Genomic DNA, 21,216 nt, shown 5'->3' on the forward strand with positions numbered 1-21,216 from the left:
CTGTCCTTCAGCCTCTATAATGCCTCCCTCATGGGGCCACTGCCTTTGGTCCAGAAAGTCTGGTCTATTTTAACAAGCATCCATGCCCCAGGAAGCAGTTAAATCCCAAGGCACGTGTTTCTGCACCTGTGAGCCACCCCCTCCCAGGACACTGTGTCCCCAGAAAGTGTCAGTCTCTGTAGTGGACCTTGGATCTGCCTCAGAGACCCGTCAGGGCAAGGACTGAACCTGGAAAGCAAGGGAGAGCCTGGCTGGAGAGTCACAGGCCTACATGCTCACCAGAGCAGAGAAAGCAGAAAAGAGAGCCCTCAGGGAACATCTGGCCCTGGGGCTTTCCCAGTGCCTGTAGGGACTGTGTGCTATCTGTGGCCTGACTCACAGGTCAGATGCCTGGGCTTTGACCCTGTGGCACAGACAGGCCCCCTGGAGCTTGGGTCAAGCAGCCCCAGGACAGCCTCTGATAGCATCACAAGCCTTTCTTCAGGCCTGTGGATACCCAGACCTCACTCTATTACCTGTCCTCTATTATCAATTTGCCAATGATCTTGACAGATCAGTTTATCCTGTCTGAGCCATAGCTTCCACATCTGAAAGTGGGGGTAAAAATTCTTGCCCACTAAACATTGAGTTACATGGGGATAAAGAAAGAAGACCAAACCAATGAAAAGGTTAGAAAGGGCATAGGGGGTTCCAGACTCAAAAGAACTGTAGGGAAAGAATTATGTGTTGAGATAGTATGACCTTACAGCAGAAATGGCATTACTGTTGCTTTTTTTTTTTTTTTTTGAGAGAGCGAGAGAGAGCACACAAGTGGGGGAGAGAGGCAGAGAGAGAGAAACTTAAGCAGGCTCTATGCTCAGGGCAGAGCCCAACACGGTGCTCGATCCCACAGCCCTGGGATCAAGAGTTGGACATTCAACCGACTGAGCCACCCAGATGCCCCACTAGTGTTGCTTCTAATAGGCTTGTTGCAACATCCCACCATCTGCCTCTCACCTTTGACCCACTTATACTCTGCTTTGTGCCTGGGTGAGGCCGTTATCACCAGTTGGTTGTTTTAACACTTGCGTCTCACTTCTACCTTAAGACTGTGACAGTCAGAGAAATTGCTGAGGAGGGCCCCAACCTCTTCCCCCACCTATCCCCATCAGGGAGAGAAAAGATATATCAGGAACAGGTGGCATTTCAAAGTGCATCATAAAAAGGAAGTGCCAGTCAGGAGGGAGTTACTCACCATCTGTTCTGCTCCCTTCACAAATATGCCTCCTGGGGCTTCCCTATTTGACTTAACACCTACTGAACAACCAAAGGAGTAAAAGAATCTACCACCACTAACATCAAGGAACCAAAACATTCCATTTTAAAATGGAAGTTGTTTCAAAGGGCAAATTATCCAGAAGCACAGACTGTAAAAGTGATCCTGAGCCATGGGAATGACTGTCATTTGGCTGGAACGTAAATGCACTCACATGGGCTTCCAGGCAAAGGCTGAGGTTGCAGCACTGTCTCAAGGACAGGGTGCTCCCGAGAAGAGCTTCAGGAAACACGTATGTGGCCATCTCCAAACCAGTGAGAGATTAAAGACATGCTGCAGAATGAGGGGGCAGGTGTAACACTGAATTAATCTTCCCAAGCAGAGGGCACACAATTTTCATCTCTAAATGTTTTTTGTTTTGTTTTACTTGACCATAATTCCTATCTGGTCATCCAAAATATGTTCCCTGGAAGAAAGTGTCCTTCCTTAAACCCCCAAATCTTCAGCTTCCTGTCCAACTGGCCATATCCACTCGCAGATGGGGGTGGGTCCCTACCCCCTCACCCCTTTATGCAGAGTGATGGCTCTAAAGCCAAAGTCCAAGGATCTCTGTGCAACTGCAGTAAGGTGGGAAGTGCCAGCAGAACTGTAACTGTAACTGCCAGATGAGACAACGCCAGAGAAGCCCAGCTCCTGTAGCCTTGCCATCCACCAGACAAGGACAAACTAATTTGTCTCCTTCACCTCCTCTGGATGCACCTAGGCATCAATTTGTCTAATTAGCAAGGCCCATTTGGTGACATCAGATCACAGTGACCCCAATACCCATATGAAGAGTCAAGATTGATTTTGGCTTTTAGAACAATCAACTCTCTGTTAGCTCAGACAGCCATGTGGCTGAGGGCAGAGAGATAAAAGAATGAAGAGAAGGGCTGCAGGCTTGTACTGAGAACTGCGGGAACAATTAGCAATCAAGTCACCTGGTACCCCCACACCCTTCCCCATCAAGCAGCTGCTGTTGGGACATCAGGGAAGGCTGGGCTAGCCAAAACTTCTTCCTCTTTCTCCTGCTGAAGCCCCTGCCTGAAGCCACAAAGGACAGATACCAGATCCCTGACAGCCTCAGTCAAGGCTACAGGCTACCTGTTGAAATGACCCAAATCAAAAGAAAATTTCACACAATGCAAAAATTAGAAACAATATTTATTGTTTCCTGTTAAAAGAGGACGCTCTCATGAGAAAAGAGTGTGCAAAAATGGCCTTTTCTACACCCTAGGTTTTGTCATTTATCTCAGCAGGGCTCGGACTGTTGATTCCAAACCCTCCTCACTCTGTAGGAGGGAAAGCTCTCCATCTACTCCTGGGAAATTGGGCTACTTAAAGTTATGATTACCTGAATGCATTAAAAAAAAAAAAAAATCAAACTGTTAACAGGCTATCTGCCCCTAGGCACATTTGTTCAGTCCACTTGGACAGAGAGATGTGGGCCTCAAGTCCACATCCTCACGTGCAGGCCAGGATTATATGATACCCTGGAAATCTGGTATGTGTTCCTTGGTAGGGATTGAAGAACCCCCCAGCTCCTGGTCAGCTGGTTGAAAACATGCATAGTGCCTCCAGTGAGACGCTGAGATTCCCTCTTTCTCGAGGAGTATTTTGGGTATAATAGGGCCTGTAGTCAACCAGTAGACAGCTCTCTGACCACAGGTCGTATCTGGTCTGAAAGCTACTTACTCCACCTCCAAATCCTCTTGAGATCCCTTAAACTGACAAGAGTAAATTCAAGTCTCAAAGTGGCAGACCAAGTTATACCAGGTAGAGGATGTCATTAAGGCAATGGTCTCAACAAGTCCATGCACACAGCTCTGATCCCACCATTCCCCTCCTTTTGCCCTTCAGGACTGACTAGTCCTGCCCACTGCTTCTTCCTCGGTGATAGCTTCCATCATCCAGAAGCCTCGAGCAGCCTTCAGCCTCACAAGTTGGGAGTGGCCCAGTTAAGGAACTTCATGGCAACTTCAAAGCCAAGGAAACAGGCCTGAGAAGGGGTTGGAAGGAAGAGAAAAACCAGCAGGCGTTGTGACTATCACAGAGACCACAGCTAACCCTGTCAGGACCAGAACTACTCCCTAACTTCATCAGGACCCTCCCTAACTTCATTCCTACCCCAGGTCAGGGAATCAAGCTGTGCTTTCTCATTCCTGAGAGGGGAAGAACATCCATGTCTCACAACTGCCCACTTCTGATGGCCAAGTCGGAAATCAAAGCCCCTCCCCTCAGAGAATCCCAAAGACAAACCCTCCTGAAGCTTCAGGAAAGGAAGCAAATAAGGAGGCTCTGGCTGAGGGTAGGATTTGGGGAAAACTGAGCTCCCAATCTAATCCTAGGAGCAAGCAAAAGTCAACCCACCTAGACTTTGGACACTACTCTAAGCTCCAAAGGGAAAGTACAGCCCCTGTCTGCCACTCACCGCGTTGGCTGGAAAGGCTCGGATCATCACTGCATTGAATCCCTTATACAAGGATGTGACTCCTTCATCCCGGATCAGCTCTCTCAGCACATCTCTGAAACCATTAGGATATTTTCCAGGAGGTGCTGTGGGTGAAATCCAACTGTTAAGGCTTTAGGAAGCTTCCTGACCTAACCATGATGACCCACGTGGGGACAATTTTGTAGTCAAGTCTTCCTGCAGGGTCACAGCATCAGGAAGAAGACACCTTACAGGTCATCTGGGACAAGTCCACAGACAACACAGTTCACTTTGGGAGAAACAGACACACTGTCTGGATTACTGATGCTAAGGGAGTGGAGAAGAATAAAGAATGAAATAATCCTCTGCTCATGTGAAGGCAGAAGAGTTGATTTGACTGCTTACCTCACTTATTTTGTGTTTTGGCCAACAGGAAGTGAGTCTAGGGTTCCTAGAACACAAATGACTACAAGGGAAAATGTTGATCAGACAGATGCTGGGTGCTGCTGTGGAGAGTGAGTATCTTCAGGGCCCTAAGAGCTCTGCACCCCAGGGGCAGCCAGTGCTGGGACCCACTCCACCCTCATCTACCCCACTACCCTCCACTAACCAGTCTGGAAGCGGGACTTGAGCACGTCCGGGGGGATTGCCACAGCCCAGTTGAAGATCCCAGCGATGCCCCCAGCCACCAGGATCCGAGGCACGCTGAGCTCACTGACACTGCAGAATACCAACCGCAGTCAGACAAAGGCTATGAGAGTGGCGTCTAGACCATCCCTCCTATGGCAGATGGGGCAGTTAGAGAGAGGGAGAAACTGGCCAGAGGGAGGAGGTCCAAGGCCAGGGCTCCTGTGACATGGCAGCTGCCACTCCTTGGAGGAAGTTTCATGAACTTGTTTTATATACTTGCTCCAGTAGGTGAGGTACAGAGTTAGCGGTATTAGATGGGTCTCAGCAGCAAGGAGAGTTAAGTGGATATGGAACCAGGAGCAAGCCCCACTCTGCCATCAGACCCATTCACAGTAAAGGGCAACCAACCCATGACTGAGCAAAGTGGCTTCTAAGTTCTTCTATTCTCCTTACCTCTTTCCTTCTGGAGTGAAGATATTTTTCAGCCACTCATATGTCATGAAATACATCCCACTGGCTGGAACATCTGTTAGCAGCAAGAAAGAGGTGAATTAAATGATATAAAATCCTCACAGATTTCTTGAATTTAGAAGAGTCAAGCTTGGCACTGGCCCCTTCAAGCCTCCTTGGGAAGGTCCTCAGCAGCACTTCTTATCTGCATTAACTCCTGTGCAGTAATTAGATGCCACTTTGGGGCAAGCACTAGTGTGAGTGAGCACAAACATGCATGACAACATTTCATCTTCAAAGCCCCTTCTGAGTAGTCCCCACTGACATGCCCACTCCAAGTTACAGGCACTGCTAGTCTCTGGCCTTCCTCCAAGCTACCATGTTAGGACAAGGATGAGGCTGTGTCTGCCTTTCCTACTGCCACCCCAGCAGAACATGCCTCTCGAAACCATGGTGAGGCCCAGTGTCCTTAAGTCATTCTTTCCTCCCACTCATCCCTCCAGCCACAATTTCTACCTACTTTCCAGTCCCCTGTAACTGCCACTGTCTTAAGACATCCTTGAGGGCCAGCCTGCCAGAAGGATGTTGGTTCCCCCTGCCCCCATCCTCATTTGTGTCCATGCTGGCTGGGGTGAGACTGCCTAAAACCAGGGCACACCATGCCAGCCTTCTCAGCCATAAGTGTGGTTTGCATGGTGCCAAAGCTAATCTGGGGACCCAGGTAAGACCCTCTGTGGCAAATGCACCTCAGATGAGCCCCCAACCAAGGTGACCTCAGGTGGAGAACCTAAAAGGTTACCTCGCATGAGGGTGAGCACTGTCCCTTTGTAAATGCCTCGGATCCCAGACTCCTGATACAGCTTCTTTGCACAGTCCAAAGCCCCAGTGTATTTGGTTTCCCCTGAAGAAGCCTGAATCTGAAAGGGAGGGAAAAGTCATCAAAGTCAGCGGCAGCAACATCGAAGTCAATAGACTCAGCATGTTACAGAAGATTACAAGGTGAGTGTGGATGTGGTCATTAGGCATTAGACCAAGAAACACTTCACTGTCAAACTGACGGTTATTTGGAAAATAGAATATTGGTGGAAGTCACTAGGAAATAAAGCTAAATAAAAATATCACAAAGTATGCATATACTGACAAGAAAAAAAAAATCAACAGAAGAATTGGAAAATAAGTGGAGGAACCCTCAAATCCAAGAGCATTCCCAATAAAGCTAGTTGGAAGGTCTAGAAAGGAGACAAATACTTCAGTCATTCACTTATTCCTTCAACAAATATCCACTGAATACCAAACCCATTCCAAGCCCTCACTGATCAGGAAGCCTGGTTAAGGAAAGGTGAACAGGAAATGGCATTCAGAGTTCTAAGTCCTGGGATAGAAGTCCTATGCAGAGCCAGGGGAAGGCCAAGGAGAGGCCCCCATCCCAGCTTCAGGGATCCAGAGCCTAAGAGTCAAGAGCATGAGAAAGGCAGGCTGGGGTAATCCCAGAAAAGATCCGAGAGAAAGATCCCCATGCAAGATCCATAGGAAGTACAGAGTCAAAGGGAATCAACACACAGAGGCATCAACCAAAGAATAATTAAAGCTGGAGAGTTTGGCTTTAACAGTCCCAAGGAGAAACGCTTACAAAATAAACATAGAAGTCCAATAACTTTCTTTTTTTTTTTTTATGTTTATTTACTTTTGAGAGGAAGAGAGGGAGAGAGAACGTGTGCCTATGAGTGTGCACGAACAGGGGAGGGGCAGAGAGAGAGGGGGACAGAGGATCCAAAGCAGGCTCCACACTGACAGTAGCAAGCCTGAGCCTGATGCAGGGCTTGAACTCACGAACCATGAGATCAAGACCTGTGCCAAAGTCAGACACTCAACCGACACATATCCCAAGTCTAATAATTTTCTTACACACCAGCAATAACAAGTTGAAAATCATGGAAAATAATTCCATTCAAAATAGCAATAAAGGGGCACCAGGGTGACTCAGTCGGTTGAGTACTGAACTCTTGATTTCGGCTCAGGTCATGATCCCAGGGTCATGGGATCAAGCCCCACATGAGGTTCTGTGCTGAATGTGACACCTGCTTAAGATTCTCCCTCCCTTAGGGGCACCTGGGTGGCTCAGTCGGTTGAGCGTCCAACTTCGGCTTAGGTCATGAACTCACGGCTTGTGAGTTCAAGCCCCGCGTCAGGCTCTGTGCTGACAGCTCGGAGCCTGGAGCCTGCTTTGGATTCTGTGTTTCCCCCTCTCTCTGCCCCTGCCCCACTTATGTTGTGTCTCTCTCTCAAAAATAAATAAACATTAAAAATTTTTCTAAAAATAACAAAATAGCAATAAAATATATGTATATCAAGCAGTAATAGGATTTGCATAAATAAAACTCTAAAATATCTCTGGGGGACAAAAAAGAAGAAATGAATAAAAAGTCATAATTTCTGGTTTATTGGAAAGATCAATTTTTCTAAAAATAATAAATTTAAAACAATGTCAATCAAGTATCAATGGCTTTTTTTTTTTTTAATTTTTTTTAACGTTTTATTTATTTTTGAGACAGGGAGAGACAAAGCATAAACGGGGGAGGGTCAGAGAGAGGGAGACACAGAATCTGAAACAGGCTCCAGGCTCTGAGCTGTCAGCACAGAACCCGACGCAGGGCTCGAACTCACTGACCGCGAGATCATGACCTGAGCTGAAGTCGGCCGCTTAACCTACTGAGCCACCCAGGCGCCCCTCAATGGCTTTTTAAAATACAACTTCCCCAAATGATCTGGGCACATGTAGGTCTGGAATGTCTGAGGAATAGCAAGGAGACCCATGTGACCAGAGGACACTGGAGCTGACTCACAGTGACCTGGAAGGCCAAAGAGGATCGGTATGGAATTGACATATTACTATCAGAATCTTCTGTTTAGTGATGAAGGTGACCTGGGGCAATGTGACTGCAAATGGAGGGATGAGAAGGGATAGACTTGGTATCTGTTGAAAGCAAACTTGAACTATTCAACAGATGGGATATATACAGTGAGAAGGAGAGGAACCTAGCATGACTCCTGGGCTTTAGAGCTGAACAACTAGAAGGATGGTGTTGCCACAACTGAGTTGCAGAAGGTTGTAGGTGGAGCAGTTATTGGGAAAGACCAGGAGTTCGTTTTTGCACACAGTGACTCTAAGGTGCCTATTAGTGTCCAAATGGAAATGTTGGATAAACTAGTCTGGAGTTGAGGAAAAGGCTGAGTTGGAAATACAAACCAAAGAATCATCAGCATATATATGGTGTTGAAAAATCATGAGAAAAGAAGAAATCATCAAGGAAATGTATGTAATAAGAATAAGCTCTGTGGAGCATGAACATTAAAAGATCAAGATGATGATGAATCGGGGCTCCTGGGTGGCTCAGTCGGTTGAGCGTCCGTCTTCAGCTCAGGTCATGATCTCGCGGTCCGTGAGTTCGAGCCCCGCATCGGGCTCTGGGCTGATAGCTCAGAGCCTGGAGCCTGCTTCCGATTCTGTGTCTCCCTCTCTCTCTGCCCCTCCCCCATTCATGCTCTGTCTCTCTCTGTCTCAAAAATAAATAAACATTAAAAAAAAAAAAAAAGATGATGATGAATCAACAAAGGAGACCAAGAAGACCAGCCAAGTAGGTCAGAGGAAAATCGGAAGAGAAGCCAAGTGAAGATAGCTCTTTAATAAGAGGAGGGAATCAGCTGAGTCAAATTCTAATGATGGATCAAGAAAGACGAGGGCCAAGAACTGAACACTGGATTTAGTGCAAAGCTCACTGGTGACCTTGACAAAACTATTTTGTTGGAGTTGTGAGGTAAAAGCCAGACTAAAGTGGGTTTAACAATGAGGGAAAAGGAGCTAGAGATAATGAGTAAAAAATACAAACAAAAAAACCCAAAAACTTCTCAAAGAGTTTTGACATAAGGGGGAGCAAAGACATGAAGCACAGAAATTGATGTGGGAAATAGAACTTTGTATTTTCAAGGTGAAAATACAAGCATGTTTATACTCTTACTGCTGAGAACAATCTAGTGGAGTGCAAAAATTAATGTTGAAGGAAAAGAAAGAAGAACTGTTGAAGTGAGGTCTATGGATGGGTAAGAGGAGACAGGATCAAGCAAAGGCATGGGCCACCATCGGTGGAAACAAGCTGAGCAGCCGTGGATGTAGTAACAGGTGCCAAAAGGTGGATGGAGGTGGTGGAGGGCATCTGGTGAAGTCTTCTTCTGATAGTTTCAGTTTTCTCAGTGAAATAGAAAGCCAACTTATGTGCCGAGAGTGGAGATTTGAGAAGAGAGGAGAGGTATAAAGTAGTCACCCAGCAGGCAGAGGAGTGCAAGAGAAGAATACAGATAGAGACTGTCTCATCTAGGAGCAGAAAAGGACCTCAGGCACATTGGAAAAGGAAGAAGCCGTGATGGCAAAGACTGATGAACACGGTTACTGAAAATAAACATTTCCTTAGTTAAAATCAATATACAGACTTTGTTTCTAGGAAGTACTTTTCCCTATTCTTCCTGCTACAGTGCAACAACAACAAAAAACCCTAGACATTATTTTTATTTTATTTATTTTTTCAGTGCAGAAAAGGTGGTTTAATTAAAGCATGGGGACAGAACCCATGCGCAGAAAGAGCTGCCAAAAATCCTAGACGTTATTTAAAAATCTTTTTTCATGTTTTTTATTTATTTTTGAGAGAGAGAGAGACAGAGAGACAGAGAGACAGAGTACGAGTAGGGGACGGGCAGAGTGACAGGGAGACACAGAATCCATAAAGCAGATTCTAGGCTCTAAGCTGTCAGCACAGAGCCTGACGAGGGACTCGAACCCATGAACCACAAGATCATTACCTGAGCCAAAGTCGGACGCTTAACCGACTGAGCCACCCAGGCGCCCCTAGACATTATTTTTAAAACAAACATGAGAAGAGTCTGAAAGTTTGAAGAAAAAGGAAGACTGGCTAGGGACCTTCGAACTTGAGTAATGACATGGTGGTGAGTTCTTTGGATTTTCTTTTTGATATATCTCCGACTTGAAGCTGAGGAAACTGGCAATCCAGGAACCCAAACAAACATAAACCAAAAGAAAAAAAAAAAAAAAAGCCTCAAGAAAAGCCTGTGTTCTCTACACAAAGGACCAGGAAAGGGATAGCCTAGAAAGACAAAAATTTTTTAGGCAATAAACACTTTACTCCCAGCCATTCACCATAGGAAACAAAAAACAAAATACGGGCCTCACTCCCATCCACACCATCAAAGACCAAGTGGGGAGCTTAGACTTCCACCCTTGTAGAGCTGTAACAACATGCTGTCAGGGTGGAGTCAGAGAAGGCCAAGTAGGGAACTAGGACTTTCATCCCTGCCAGCCAGTAACAGGGCCCTTCTACGGGGTCAGTGGAGATGTTGGAACTCCCATACCCACCCAGCAGCAAAAAGAAGTGCCCCACCCTGCGATGCCAACAGAGGCTGAGTGGGGAACCTAGACTTCTACCCCCACCTGGTAGTAACAAAGCAGCATCTTTCCCTTTCCTGGTAAAAAGTCAGAGAAAGCCAGCTAAAAGATAAAGTTTAAATAAGATCCACAGTTGCAACGTAATATATAAATATCCAGGTCCCAACTGAAAATCATTCATCATGCCCCAAACCTGGTAGATCTCAAACTGAAAGGAAAAAGACAAATAACAGATGACAATACCAAGGTAACAGAGCCATTATTATTATCTGACAAAGAAAGATTTGTTTTGTTTGTTTTTGTTTTTTTTAATCTGCCAAAGATTTTATTTTATTTTATTTTTTTTAATTTTTTAATGTTTGTTTGTTTATTTATTTATTTATTTATTTTTAACATTTATTTATTTTTGAGACAGAGAGACACAGAGCATGAGCAGGGGAGGGTCAGAGAGAGAGGGAGACACAGAATCCGAAACAGGCTCCAGGCTCTGAGCTGTCAGCCCAGAGCCCGATGCGGGGCTCGAACTCACGGACCGCAAGATCATGACCTGAGCCGAAGTCAGATGCCCAACCGACTGAGCCACCCAGGCGCCCTGATGTTTATTTATTTTTGAGACAATGTGAGAGACAGAGTGCGAGCAGGGGAGGGGCAGAGAGAGAGGGAGATACAGAATCTGAAGCAGGCTCCAGGCTCTGAGCTGTCAGCCCAGAGCCTGACGTGGGGCTCAAACTCACAAACTGTGAGATGGTGACCTGAGCCGAAGTTGGATGCTTAACCCACTGAGCCACTCAGGCACCCCTATCTGCCAAAGATTTTAAAGCAGCCATGGGGAAAAAAAAATCCTTCAGTAAGTAATTATAAATATGCTTGAAACAGATGAAAATATAGAAAGCCACAGCACAGAAATAGAAGATATAAAGAAGAACTAAATGGAAACTGTATAATTGAAAAATGGAGGGGTACCTGGGTGGCTCAGTTGGTTAGGAGTCCAACTCTTTTTGTTTTTTTTTAAGTTTATTTATTTTGAGACAGACAGAGACAGCACGAGTGGTGGAGGGGCAGAGGGAGAGGGAGAATCCTGAGCAGGCTCTGCATAGTCAGTGCAGAGCCTGATGCGAGGCTCAAACCCACAAAACCATGAGATCATGACCCGAGCCAAAATCAAGAGTCACACACTCAACCAACTGAGCCACCCAAGCACCCCAGGAATCCAACTGTTGATCTCAGCTCAGGTCTTGATCTCAGGGTTGTGAGTTCAGGCCCCCCATTAGGCTCCAAGCTGGGCATGGTGCCTCCTTAAAAATAAGAAGAAAATAAATAAATAAATAAATAAATAAATAAATAAATAAATAAATAAAACAACTGAAAAAGAAAAGAAAAACACAACTGAAATAAAAAGTTCAATGGATGGCTCACTCCAGAGCAGAACAGAAGAGAGAAAAAAATCAGTGAACTGGAAGATAAAACAATGGCAAACCCAATCTGAACAACAGAAATAAAACAGACTGAAACAGACTGAACGGAACTCAAGGATCTGTGTGACTATAATAAAACAATCTAATATTTGTGGCCTCAGGGTCCCAGAAGGAGAGGAGAAAATAGGATGGGACTGAAAATGTACTCGAAGAAATAACTACTAAGAAGTTCCCAAAATGTTCCCAATGTGGCAAAACATAAACATATAGATTCAACAAGCTAAGCAAATACTAAACAGAATAAACCCAAATAAATCCATGCAATGACACATCACAAATTAACTTCTGAAATCTAATGACAGAGAAAAAAAAATCTTAAGAGCAGCCAGAGGAAAATGACACTTTAGCTAAGCAATTTGAATGACAGCAGAAACCAGGATGATAGAAACAAATGGCACAGTATCTTTCAGGTACTGAAAGAAAAGAATTGTCAACCCAGAATCCAATGTCTAGCAAAAATATCCTTCAGGAATAAAGGGGAAATCAGGCATTCTTAGATGAAGGAAAACTGAGAGAATGTCAACAAAAGATGACCTACCCCAAAAGAATAGCTGCCCCCAAAAGAATGGGAAGTTCTCTACACAGAAAAGAAACAATGAAAGAAGGAACTCTGAAACATCAGGGAAGGAAGGAAGAACACAGTAAGCAAAATTATGGGATAGAGATAAAAAGGCCAATCTACCAAGAAGACACAGCAATTCAAAATGTGTATGTACCAAACAAACAAACAAAAAAAAAAAACTACGAACTATGTATAGCAAAACTGATAGAATTGAAAGGAGAAACAAACAAACCCACAATTACAGTTGGAGATTTCAACTCCCTCTATCGACAAATTGGTAGAACAAAAAGACTGAAAATCACCAAGGATAAAGAAGAACTCAATACTATCAACCAAGAGGATCTAATTGACATTTATAGAACACTCCACCAAATGACAACAGATTACACATTCTTTCAAGTGCCCATGGACATAAGCCAAGACAGACCATGGGCATAAAACAAACCTCAAGAAATTTAAAAGATTTAAAATTTTTGTTTGCGTTTATTTACTCATTTATTTTGAGAGAGAAAGAGAGGCAAAGAGAGAGAAAATCCCAAGCAGGCTCCATGCTGTCAGTGCAAAGCCCAGCATGGGGCGCAAATTCACGAACTGTGAGATTATGACCTGAGCCAAAATCAAGAGTCAGATGCTTAACCGACTGAGCCACACAGGTACCCCTAAAGGTTTTATATAATACAGAATACGTTCTCTGATCACAATGGACTAAAAACTAGAAATCAATAATCTCCAACACTGTAAACCAAACAACACTCTTCTAAACAATTCAAAAAGGGGGCGCCTGGGTGGCTCCGTGGGTTAAGCGTCTGACTTGAGCTCAGGTCATGATCTCGAAGTTTGTGGGTTTGAGCCCTGTGTCGGGCTCTGTGCTGACAGCTTGGAGCCTGGAGCCTGCTTCAGATTCTGTGTCTCCCTCTCTCTCTGCCCCTCCCCAGCTCACACTCTGTCTCTGTCTCTCTCAAAAATAAATAACCATTAGGAAATAATAATAATTCAAAAAGGAAGTCTCAAAGGAAATTAGAAAACACACTGAACTGACTGGCAATTAAAATATATCTAACTTTGGGATGCCTGGCTGTCTCAGCCAGAAAAGCACGTGAGTGCTGATCTCAGTCAGGGTTGTGGGTTTGAGTCCCATGTTGGATATAGAGATTACTTAAATAAATAAACTTATATATATAAATAAGTTTGTAAGACATAGCTAAAGTGCTGCTGAAATGAAAGCCTATAGCACTGACTGCATACATTAGAAAGAAGGAAAAGGCTCAAATCAACAATCTAATAAGCTCTCACCTCAAAAACCTCCCTAAGGGGCACCTGGATGGCTCAGTCAGCTAAGTGTTCCAACTGTGGCTCAGGTCATGATCTCACAGTTTGTGAGTTCAAGCCCCGCATTGGGCTCTCCACTGTCAGCACAGAGCCTGCTTCACATCCTCGGTCCCCCTGTTCCTTCTCTGCCCCTCCCCTGCTCATGCTCTCTCTTTCAAAAATAAACATTTGTAAAACAAAAACAAAAACAAAGAAAAGCAAATTAAACCTACAACAAGCAAAAGGAAGTAAATAATAAAGATACAAGCAGAAACCAATGAAATTGAAAACAGAAAAATAGAGGAAATCAGTACAACAAAAAACTATTTTCTTGAAAGGATCAAAAAAATTAACAAACCTCTAGTGAGGCTGACAAAAAGGAGAGAGAAGTCACAAATTACTAATATCAGGAATAAAACAGAAGATACCACCACAGACCCTGTAGACATCAAAAGGATAATAAGGGAATACTACAAACAACTCTACACACAATTTAACAACATAGATGAGAAAACAAAAACATAAACTACCACAATTTGCCCAACATGAAATAATTAATTTGAATAGCCTTGTAACTATTAAGAAAATTGAATTCATAATTTTAAAACTCTTCTCTCCCAAATCCATAATTCATTATAAAATCCTAACAAAGGTTTAAAGAATTAACACCAATTCTACAATCTCTCTTAGAAAACAGAAAAGGGAGCACTTCCCAATTCATTTCATGAAATTAGTATTATCCTAATATCAAAACCGGATAAAACAATACAGGAAAAAAAAATATGACAGACCTATATCTTTCATGATTGTACATGCAAAAATCTTTAACAAAACATAAGCAAATAGAATTCAGCAACATATAAAAAGAATTATACACCATGTCAACTTGGTGGGTCTATTCTAGCAATGCAAAGTTGGTTCAATATTTGAAAATTAATTGATGTAATCTACCATATTAACAAGTTAAAGAAAACTCACATGATCACATCAATACATGCAGAAGTAAAAAAAGTATTTGACAAAAGTCAATATCCATTCATGATAAAATTCTCAGAAAAAAGGGTAAAAGAAGGTAACTTCCTTAACTTCATAAAGAACATCTACAAAAAAAAGTATATCTAACATATTTAACAATGAAATAGTGAATACTTCCCTGTAAGATTGGGAAGAAGGCAAAAATGTCCATTCTCGTCATTCTTATTCAACATAGTACTGGAAGTTCTAGCCAGTGAAATAAGGAAATAAAAGTTAAACATATCAGAAATGAAGAAATAAAACTGTCTCTATTTGCAAATGGCATGACTTTCTACATAGAAAATCTCACAGATTGTATAAAAAAAACAATCCTAGAACTAATAAGGGATTCAGGAAGGTCACAGGACATAAGATTAACATATAAAAATCAACTGTGTTTCTATGAGCTAGCTAAGAACATGTAGATAACAAAATTAAACTTACAGTACCATTCCCAATGCCATTTTTAAAAAGATTTTATTTTTAATCTCTGTACCTAACACTTGGGCTTGAACTCACAACCCTGACATCAAGAGTCACATGCTCTACCAACTGAGCCAGCCAGGCACCCCTACAATGCCATTTTTGAAAGTCAAAAAAAGAGAGAAGACTTAAATATAAATTTAAAGAAACATGTACAGGATTTAGATGCTTAAAAGTACACAGTACTGATGAAAGAAATTAAAGTTCTAAATAAATGGAGAGACATACCATGTCCATGGATTGGAAGACTCAAAACAGTATCAATTTCATCCAAATTGACCTATAGATTTAACATATATCTCAGCAAAATTTTTCTCAATTTTCTATATTACCCTAAAGTTTATATGGAAATACAAAGCAATTAGAATAACTAGAATAAGTTTTTTTTTTTTTTTTTTAAGAATAAAGTGGGAGGGATCAGTCTCAATTTCAAGACTTAGTACATGCTTATATTAATCAAGACTGTGTAGTATTAGTAAGAGGATAGACATATAGATCAATGGAAGGAACTACAGAACAAAGCAGTAGATCCACACAAATATGCCCAGTTGATTCTTTTTTAAGTTTATTATTTATTTGAGAGAGAGAGGGAGAGCATGAGCAGGGGAAGGGCAGAGAGAGAGAAAACAAAGGGTTCCAAGAAGGCTCCACACTGTCAGCGCAGAGCCTGATGTAGGGCTCAAACTCGTGAACCGTGAGATCATGACCTGAACCAAAACCAAGAATCAGACGCTTAACTGCATGAGCCCACCCAGGTGCTGCTATGCTGAGTTGATTTTTAACATAATGTAAACAATTCAGTGAAGTAAGATAAGTCTTTTCAACAAGTGGCACTGATGCAATTGGACAGCCATAGGCAAATTTTTGTACATTATATACAAATTCATTCAAAATGGGGTCACATACTTAAATGTAAAATGTTAAACTATAAATAGAATTCTTAGGGACACCTGGGTAGCTCAGGCAGTTAAGCGTCTGACTTCGGCTCAGGTCATGATCTCAGTTCATGAGTTCGAGCCTCGCATCAGGCTCTGTGCTTATAGCTCAGATCCTGGAGCCTGCTTTGGATCTTTGGATTCTGTGTCACCTTTCCTCTCTGACCCTGCCCTTCTCCTGCTTTGTCTCTCTCTTTTGTTTCTAAAAAAAAAAAAAAAAAAATAGAATACTTAGAAAAAAGCACAGAAGAAAATCTGGGATCTCAGGCTAGGTAAAGAGACCCAATGCCTCAAATACCTAAAGTCCAATCCATAAAAGAAAAATTAACAAACCCAACTTTATTAAAATTAAAAATGTTTGCTCAAGGGGTTCCTGGATGGCTCAGTCAGTTGAGCATCTGACTCTTGGTTTTGACTCAGGTCATGATCTTATGGTTCATGAGTTCGAGCCTTGCATCAGGCTCTGAGCCTGCTTGGGATTCTCTCTCTCTCCCTCTCTCTGCCCCTTCCCCACACAGAGAGGGAGCACAAAATAAACATTAAAAAGAAAATGTTTGCTCAAGATACTCTGTTAAGAGGATGAAAAGCCAAACTATAAACTGAGAGAAAATATTTGCAAACCATGTATCTGTCAAACCACTAGTATCTATCTATCACTTCTCGGCATTTTGGCTAAGATCAAGCATAGTATTTGTTCTTATTAGTTTAAACCACTAGTATCTAGAATAAAGGACTCTAAAAACTCAACGGTAAAGGGGCACCTGGGTGGCTCAGACGGTTCAGTGGTTGAGCTTCCGACTCTTAATTTTGGCTCAGGTCATGATCCCAGGATTGCGTGATCGAGCCCCACATTGGGCTCTGTGCTGAGCGAGAAGCCTGCTTAAGATTCTCTCTCTCTCTCTCTCTCTCTCTCTCTCTCTCTCTCTCTCTGTCTCACTCTCTCTCTCTCTTCCTTTGCCCCTCTCCCATGTTTGTTCTCTCTCTTTAAAAAAAAAACAAAAAAAAAAACCCTAAACATGCAACTACCATATGACTCAACAATTGTACTCCTGGGCATTTATCCCAGAGAAATGAAAACTTATTTTCTCAGCAAAGCCTCTGAATACAAATGTTTATACCATCTTTATTCATAATAGCCCCAAACTGGAAACAACCCAGATGTCCTCCAATGGATGAAAAGTTAAACACACCATGGACTATTAAAGAGAAATGAATAATTCATACATGCAACAATCTGGTGAATCTCCAGAAAATTATGTTGAGTTAAAAATGCCAATCCAGGGGCGCCTGGGTGGCTCAGTCAATTAAGCATCTGACTTTGGCCCAGGTCATCATTTCAGTTTGTGAGTTCAGGTCCCACGTTGGACTTGTTGCTGTCAGTCAGTGCAGAGCCTACTTCAGATCCTGTCTGTGCCCCACCCCACCCCACCGCCGGTGTGTCCCTCCCCCTCCCCCAAAAAAGAATTCATAATTACAAAAAAAAATTTTTTAAAGCCAATCCAAAAAGTTTACTTGGGAACTTTACTATAGTATGATTCCATTTATATAACATTCTTGAAATTATAAAATTATAGAAATGGAGTATAGACTCATGGTTGCTGGGCCAGTTAAGAACTAGAGTGGGAGAAGGAAAATGGATGTGGCCATGGCAATGATGGAAATATCCTGTATCTTTACCATATCAATATCAATATTCTGGATGTAATATTGTTCTAGGGTTTTACAAGATGTTACCTTTATGGGAAAACTGGATAAAGGGTACATGTGATCTCTCTGTATTATTATTTTTCCCTTTACATTATTTTTTACAAGTGCACATACATCTATAATTATCTCAAAATAAAAAGCTTAATTAAAAAATACACAAAATTGGAATAAAGCTTGCACTGTTAAAAGCTCAAAAAAATACACAAAATTAAATGACAAATGCAAACCATGGAAAAGACTTGCCACGTACGGTAAGTAATTAACAACCTTAACACGTCCAAAGCTTTTATAAGCCAAAAAAACAAACAAATGAGCAAAGAAAAATAGGTACTTCATAAAGAAACAATACAAACAAGAAAAATTGGGGTTCCGGGTGGCTCAGTTGGTTGAGTGACCGACTTCAGCTCAGGTCATGATCTTGTGGTTCTTGAGTCCGAGCCCCACATCAGGCTGCCTGTCAATGCAGAGCCCGCCTCAGATCCTCTGTCCCTCTCTCTCTGCCCCTTCCCACTTGTGCTCTCTCAAAAACAACCATTTAAAAAAATAAAAACATGAAAAAATTAAAACAATGCAAATTTTTCACCCATGAGACTGGCAGAGATTGTAAATTAGATGCTGCAGAGTTTCCTGGTCAGTGGGTGCTCCTGTATTATTGACTGAGAATAGAAAGGGATAGGACTTTATAGGAGGGCCATTTGGTAATATGTTTTAAAAACTTTTTAAAGTATACACCTTTAGGGGGTGCCTGGGTGGCTGAGTTGGTTAAGCGTCCGACTCTTGATCTTGGCTCAGGTCATGATTTCATGGTTCATGGGATCAAGCCCCGTATTGAGCTCTGTGCTGACAGTATGGAGACTGCTTGGGATTCTCTTTGTCTCTCTAGCTCTCTCCCTGTCCCTCCACCTCAAAATAAACAAAGTTTAAATAAATAAATAGATAAATAAATAAATGTACACACCTTTAAACATACTAATTTCATGTCTGGACATTTATTCTAAGAAAATAATCAGGTATACATGGGGTGCCTGGGTGGCTCAGTCAGTTGAGCTTCCTACTTTGGCTCAGGTCAAGATCCCACAGTTAGTGGGTTGGAGCCCCACATTGGGCTCTGCGCTGACAGCAGGGGCCTGCTTCAGATCCTCTGTCTCCCTCTCACTCTGCCCCTCCCTGGCTCTCTCTCTCAAAAATAAATAAACATTAAAAAAAAGAAAAGAAAAGAAAAGAATCAGATATACACACAAAAACTTATTTATAAAGATCTTCGCTATCGTATATAATTTGTCATGCCCCAGATAAGGAATTATTGGGTAAATGACAGCCATGTAATGAAATAAGATACAGAACATGATGCTTGAGAAAAACAACCACAGAAAATTAGGATACATCAAGTGAAAAAAGCTGGTTATAAAACTAATGCATTATGTGACCTCAATTTTATTTCAAAAGTTAACATTTCCTAACATACATGTTTACCAAAAAGGCTAGAAGAATTCACATAAAAACATACCAGTGGTTACCTCAGTGGGGTGGTATCATGGGTGATAAATACATTTTTTTCTTTGTGCTTCTCTGCATTATCAAAATTTTCTAGCAAGAATTATGTGTTAAATTACTTCAGCTATTAGAAGAAAACAGCAGTAACTTTGTTGTTTTAAAAGGAGCCTGTGTGGTAAGGCAGGAGACCAATTCACACCCTTGGCTGTCAATGAGCCAGGTACTCAAAGGGCACTGAGTCTTTGGGCAACTGGTAGAGACATAAGATACACAGGCAGAAGTAGCCTCCCTTCCACCTCTGAAGAAACACGGTTCACCTTTCAGAGTTCCTGAAGTACTGTTAATAAGAGTGGATAAGTCTAGAATGACACATCACAGGTGTGACATTTTGGTTGGTTTGTTACACTGTCCTGGTTCTCGATTCTACTACGATTGCTTCCATGCTCTTGAAAACCTTGAAACTGTTTTGCACACCTGACCTGAAGCCTTTATAAAGGGTGAAAGGACATAAACATCCACACAAAATTGCATACTGAATGGAAAAAGCTAGCTGCCTCCCCCCAGATCACATTCCCCCACACCAGCTCATACCCTTACCTGTAGCAAGCACTTGATCCGTTCTCCAGGGGTCATAATTCCCGTGGTGAATACACCAGATAACATCCCAGCTGCAAATATTTGGGGGTAGCTGTATTGAAAACAAAAACCAGAGGCAACCCCTGTGACTAACCACCCAGGACAGCAGCAATCCCAGCACGAAGGATGACTTTGTAAGAAAAAATAAGCACTTGGACTAGGCAGAAGCCCGGCAGAAATAAATCATATTTTGCACAAAAGCAAAGTTCTAGGTGTATTCTGAGGTCAAATTTTCCAGGGCAGAGGTCTCAGTACCAAGAGTAATATGAGCTTGGTCAAGAAGGCCACCTGCACACTCAGTTGGCCTCACCCACAGAAGCTTTATAGTGAGACATAGTTCCCTGCCTGGGCCTGTCATGCACAATGACTACAGATTAGTTTTTAGGCTTCACTGAGCCTTGACTCCCCATTTGTAAAACTCAGGGTTGTTGTGGAAAAAAGCCTCCAACTCAAGATTTAGGTCTCAGTCAACCCCAGTTTCCCTCCAATCTCACTTCCTCTGGATCAGCAAGGGCCTGAGAACATTTTAAGCCAAGACTCAAGCGAGACAGCATCAAGGCTAGGGGGACAGTTGTGGCCATTTCCACAGGATGAGGGGCACCCAGGCCAATTGCAAAGAGTGTGCTGTTAAGATGCTGAAAAAGGCCCAGACAGGGATGGTACCCAGAGAGGCATGATGAGTTCTGTAGCCCTCTGGGCAGGGAATGATCCCTCAGCGGCCAGAGAGATGGATCCTCACCCTGGCCCCTACAGAATAAACCACACGAAGTATTTGGAGGTGAGGCTCCAGGTATCTATAGCACACAGCTGTCTGTGCTACCTCTGGCATCTCCTTTTCTATTAGTAATACAAGGGTCACCAGGAGGCAATGGAGCACAAAGCTATAATTAACATCTCAACAGAGCCTCCACAATTTAAGAAAGGTTACTAAAAATCTTCAGTTACTTGCCAGAGCCTCAGGCCCCTCCTGACCCCAACCTCTGACAGTTGAGCCTTCAGCCAGGTCCCACTCAACAAGAGCCCAAGACCTGGAGAACAGATGTCAAACGGAGTAGAGAGACATCTACTGCAGTCCTTCCCTCTAGGTAGGGCATACGTTTCAACAGCCCTGTTTTTGTTGTTGTTGTTTTATATTCTCACTCCAGGCAGGGCCCACACATATACCTCAGGCATGCAGACCTAGCACACAGGTTGGCTGTCGAACAGTCAAGAGACTTGCTTTCATGCACGGCCTCCTTCACAGACACAGTTCACACTGCTGTCTCCAAGAGGAGCCCTCTCAGCAACTGAAGTTCTCCTCAGGAGACCAACATGCTCTGTACTTTGCAGGATGCCCATACTCCAG

General features: G+C 42.8%; 1 protein-coding gene and 1 pseudogene across 1 annotated transcript in view; one reads left to right on the forward strand and one right to left on the reverse strand.

The window, feature by feature from the left end:
* Window positions 1-2,440: 2,440 nt before the first annotated feature.
* The window catches only part of SLC25A20 (solute carrier family 25 member 20), a 29,438-nt gene continuing 10,662 nt past the window's right edge, over window positions 2,441-21,216 (reverse strand). Inside the window, exons 4-9 of the mRNA XM_019416757.2 lie at window positions 19,833-19,923; window positions 5,605-5,722; window positions 4,809-4,881; window positions 4,336-4,445; window positions 3,726-3,850; window positions 2,441-3,293 (exon numbers count right to left, since the gene is read on the reverse strand). Coding sequence (XP_019272302.1) covers window positions 3,231-3,293; window positions 3,726-3,850; window positions 4,336-4,445; window positions 4,809-4,881; window positions 5,605-5,722; window positions 19,833-19,923 — 580 coding nt within the window. The 3' untranslated portion in view covers window positions 2,441-3,230. The remainder of the gene's footprint in view (window positions 3,294-3,725; window positions 3,851-4,335; window positions 4,446-4,808; window positions 4,882-5,604; window positions 5,723-19,832; window positions 19,924-21,216) is intronic.
* LOC128775818 (U2 spliceosomal RNA) lies at window positions 16,687-16,782 on the forward strand (annotated as a pseudogene).

The sequence above is a fragment of the Panthera pardus genome, unplaced genomic scaffold, assembly GCF_024362965.1.
Source record: "Panthera pardus isolate Hobbes unplaced genomic scaffold, ASM2436296v1 HiC_scaffold_8, whole genome shotgun sequence".
Taxonomy (NCBI): Eukaryota; Metazoa; Chordata; class Mammalia; order Carnivora; family Felidae; genus Panthera; species Panthera pardus.